Genomic DNA, 4,284 nt, shown 5'->3' on the forward strand with positions numbered 1-4,284 from the left:
TACTCAAATTTGTCAACTTTGTTGTAAAAACTTTTATCTTTTTCTCTCTATCTTGAACATTAATAACTTCATCTTAAAACTTTACATCAACGTTGACTTTTTAACATCCACCATAATTAACTCCAAACTTCATAACTAAACTAAGTACCCCACACACCTCTTGGTTGTCAGTCTCACAAAGTTGAATCGTGTAGGTACGAAGAATTTTTTAAAAATAATAAAGTAGAAAAAAGAATAACTTCGTTTTATCAATCTCCGAGGAGTAGGGTATGTGACATAAAACAACAATATAATGAAAATAGACTTTCCCTTGAAAAAAGTAGTTTAACAAAAAGAGGAAAAGCAGAATCAGTAATTGACTTTGAATTAATATGACTTATTGGCCTTTGCAATTGCTTTCTGATTTCATCCCAATCTGCCCATTACTCTCAAACTTGTTTCCTTAACCAAATGAGCTTTGTGATTGCTTTCTGACTCCGCCCCAATCTGCCATGTTCTTAACCAAATTTCACGAACCATTCTTCCCCTTTTCCACATTCTATGTCATGAACCCAGAGCAACTAAAATGTTTAAATGATATTAAACCCCATATATCAACCAAGACAACACTCAAGAAGAGAAAAAATCTCTCATCAAAATCAAACATATCATGTTTGTTCAGTTCATGTATATACATTATTCAAACATTCAAGTGAGCGTCTGTCAACATAGTGGAGGTTCCCTTTTTACACTTCTGTACAAACCCTAAAGCCTACTATGAATAAAAATCCCTTCCTCAAATCAACAGTCTGTCATTGTATGTGGGCATCACCATACCTTATACCATATCTCTAACCTATCTTCGAACTCTTCCACCATACCCTATCGCACAATAGAGCAGTCTGAAACTTCTATCTCTTTATATGATATGCAAGATCTCTGTGTAAATTGTACGTGCAGTTTTTCCATATTTGAGGCCAGGATGATGCGAGTCATCCTTTGGTCAGAAAAGATTCCTAATGAGGTACAACCTCCAAATCTTGCAATTACCATGAGGGGGGATTCTCTGTCTAGAATTTAAATTAGATGTGCTACTAATGCCTCAAGAGCTAGAGGTTAGACCATAATAAACTCACAGACAAAACCCCAGTTTTCAACTCTTATCTATTATCTAAGTCATAGTCTAGAGCGGCGGATAAACTTTGTACCAGGGAAAGGTGAGTGCCTGCGAGCTGAAGCAAGTGGTTGCCCATTTAAAGAGCCATGAAATTTAATATCCCAACCTTCAACGTTTTTAGGCACACAAACATCAAACAGAAATTGACCAAGCACACTATGTGCACTGATGCCTGGAGGGCTCGACAACGGAGATGCTCTTTCTTTTGGATCAGGTGAGGAAGGATGTTCCCCACCATTCTGAGAATCTGCTGAGCTTGGCAAGAAGAAGTGATCACTTGGCCCAACTGCCACTCTTCTAAAACTCTGATTTGAATTAACAGCTGCATTCTGAAGGTCACATATCAATTCAGGCATTTCATCACCTTCCATGTCTCTTCTTTCTCCTTTAAATTGCAGGATTTTGTGCGAATAAACAGATGACGCTTTCTCGAGAAAAATGGTCACAGCAGCTCTATATTGAGCTGGGTAATTTTTGTAATGACCTGACATGAAACAGATAATCGCATATGATTTGATGATAAACATTTTCCTGTCTACAAACAGCATCACTTGGAGAAAAGTAGCCACAAATACAACCATGTCATATCAACAACCAAATTTTTATTTCAAAAGGCTGCTTTTTTGTTTCAATTAATGGGAATTAAATCCTTCTGAAGACAAATTTTGAAAATGTAATAATAACATGGAAAACAGGGCGGCTTGTTGAAGATACAAAAGAATTGAAAAACTATGCCTTTGTTCTAATGAAGTAGAAGTACTACAAAGTAAAGAGTCAGTTTGAGACAAACCTAAGTGTGGGGAGCCATTGAATTTCACAAGCTGAACATCAGCCCCTAATTCTTGAATACTCTTGGTGAAATTACAGATAATGTCATATGGAGCACGATCATCCTTTTCAGAGCACATAATGAGAAATGGAGCACCAATGTTCTAATAACAGCAAGAAAACTTATTAACATATGAATATTAAACCAAGTTAGGGAAGGTGAAAAGAAACAAGGAAACTTACAACCGACGAGCACAGCGTCCGCCAGTACTCATCACGTTGTGAATCAAATCTAGTGAGATATAGTGCATCAAGACCAGAAGAGACGCCTTTTGCAAGCCATGAGATAAGTTGAGATGATCCAGGCATTTTTAGAATAGTCGGATGTATGGCAAATCGAACACCCAAGTCACTTATAAGTTCCACAGGACTGGAATCATATATGTGCCCAGAGACACAAGTTCTGATCATTTGACATTCATTCTTCACAGTAAAAGGAAATGAGGAAACTGTCATTCACCACTTCGATTTCAATTCAAATTGATATCCCAACACACGGAAGACTTTTTTACAAGAAAAACTTAAAGAACATAAAATATTGACAGGCTAACCATGTAAAGTGGACTGCCACATCTACCCTCGATAATCTGAAATTTATGAGGGAAAGTTATTAATAAGATGACAGTTGCAATAAGATTACTAATTCAATATGGATATGAATCGAAAACTTCTGTGTGCATCAAAAAAAGAATTCTCTACAATTGAACTAAGTTACCTGCAAAACCCTGCACATACATGCCTTCGATGCACCACTTAGAGCTACAAAAACTATAGGACGCAGCTTCAGTCTTAGCTCCTGTAAAGAAACACCAAGAGAATCTTATGTGATAATTTGAATCACACTGAAACTTCTTCATCTCGTAACAATAGTTTACAGCACATTTTAACATTGGGTACAATTTAGTAATGGTTAAGTTCATATCTGCCCTGTTCAACTTCAACCTAGATTAAACCGTATGGTCATAAAGTCTAAAAATCATCCAAAATAAGAGAGAAAAAAGAGTAGTAACCTCAACAAGCTCATTGATAACAAGAAACGCCAGTGATGTAGCCCTTTCAGGATCAAATCTGAATAAAATTGTGGTGAGGAAGAACAGAACAATATGTCAGACATTCAAAAACAAAAACGGAACAAACGTTGTGGCAACATCGAAAATAGATTTCAGGCCAATTACAACTATTTCTCAAACAAAAACAAAATTTCGACGCAGAAACCGAGAAACCCTCCAGCAAAATCGTCTTCCAAAAAACACCCAATTCAAAAACAAAAGTACCCAGATAAAGAAACTTAAAAAAATTCAAAATCCATCTCCTGGAGGACGGAAAAACCAAAAAAAAAAAAACAAAAAAAGGATGACCCAGAAAGCAAAAGAACTCACATATTGAGAAAATCGGCATAACAAACCAGGGAATTCCATCCAAGCGAAGCATAAAGGTGGACGAACTTATCCAGGTGACGATGCTGAATGGAAACCCAAGAGAAAAGAACAACAAGGCCTCTACTATTCCGGGGGTCGTTTCTAGCCCCCCAATAAACGCTGCCACCGCCAACACCGGCACCCAACATCGAGGTTTTGGAAATGAATTTTGAGCAGTGGAGATGAAGAGGGGTTGAAGATTCGAAGGATTGGAATGGGAGCGTGTGAGATAATATGGCACGTGGATGAGAGACGCTGCAATGGTGGATGAAAAACAAAAACGATGGTTCATCAATTATCAATAAAAATCAATAATGTGGTGCTGGGAAGAAAATGGATTGCTTAGAGTTCTTCTCTCTCTTCTTGTTCATCGTCGGAGTGGGACCCCATTATTAATACAGATCCTTAACCACTGTCTCTTCCTCCTTAGGATAAGTTTTTGTCGCTCCCTTTTACTTCCTTTCTTCCTCATGCTTCAAACGACGCCGTTTTCCTTTCTTTCTTGTGGCTACCATTCATTTCGCAATAACACTCCCTACTCTTTTAAATAACCAAATATCTATAATATATATAATTACACTTATACTCCAATATCACAATCTATTTGTTTGACCCGACAATTTTACTCAATTCATACAACTATCTACTTAAAACTAAAACGATACAAGTTTAAATCTCTCTCATAAAAAAAAAATCTACGATACATCATAATAGAACATGTTTGGTCAATGAATATGTTTAGAGAGAATCCATGAAACATAAAAATAAAGCATCAAATACGGATTGTCTTTTTAAAATATTTGAGATACCTATAAGCTAATCCACTCGTGCGTGTAAAAAAGAAAAAAGACATGTTTACTTATATAAAAATAATAGAATGTT

At 36.5% G+C, this 4,284-nt stretch overlaps 1 protein-coding gene across 1 annotated transcript; it reads right to left on the reverse strand.

Annotated features, from left to right (window-relative positions):
- Positions 1 to 223: 223 nt before the first annotated feature.
- On the reverse strand, positions 224 to 3,823 carry LOC101216799 (hypothetical protein). The gene is made up of 7 exons (XM_004140644.3): positions 3,364 to 3,823; positions 2,995 to 3,052; positions 2,700 to 2,780; positions 2,536 to 2,571; positions 2,168 to 2,407; positions 1,947 to 2,088; positions 224 to 1,640 (listed from the first exon to the last, which is right to left on the reverse strand). The coding sequence occupies exons 1-7, from the start codon at positions 3,549 to 3,551 to the stop codon at positions 1,156 to 1,158; spliced, it is 1,230 nt and encodes a 409-aa protein (XP_004140692.1). The 5' UTR covers positions 3,552 to 3,823; the 3' UTR covers positions 224 to 1,155.
- Between the last annotated feature and the right edge of the window lie 461 nt (positions 3,824 to 4,284).

The sequence above is a fragment of the Cucumis sativus genome, chromosome 3 (assembly GCF_000004075.3).
Source record: "Cucumis sativus cultivar 9930 chromosome 3, Cucumber_9930_V3, whole genome shotgun sequence".
NCBI lineage: Eukaryota > Viridiplantae > Streptophyta > Magnoliopsida > Cucurbitales > Cucurbitaceae > Cucumis > Cucumis sativus.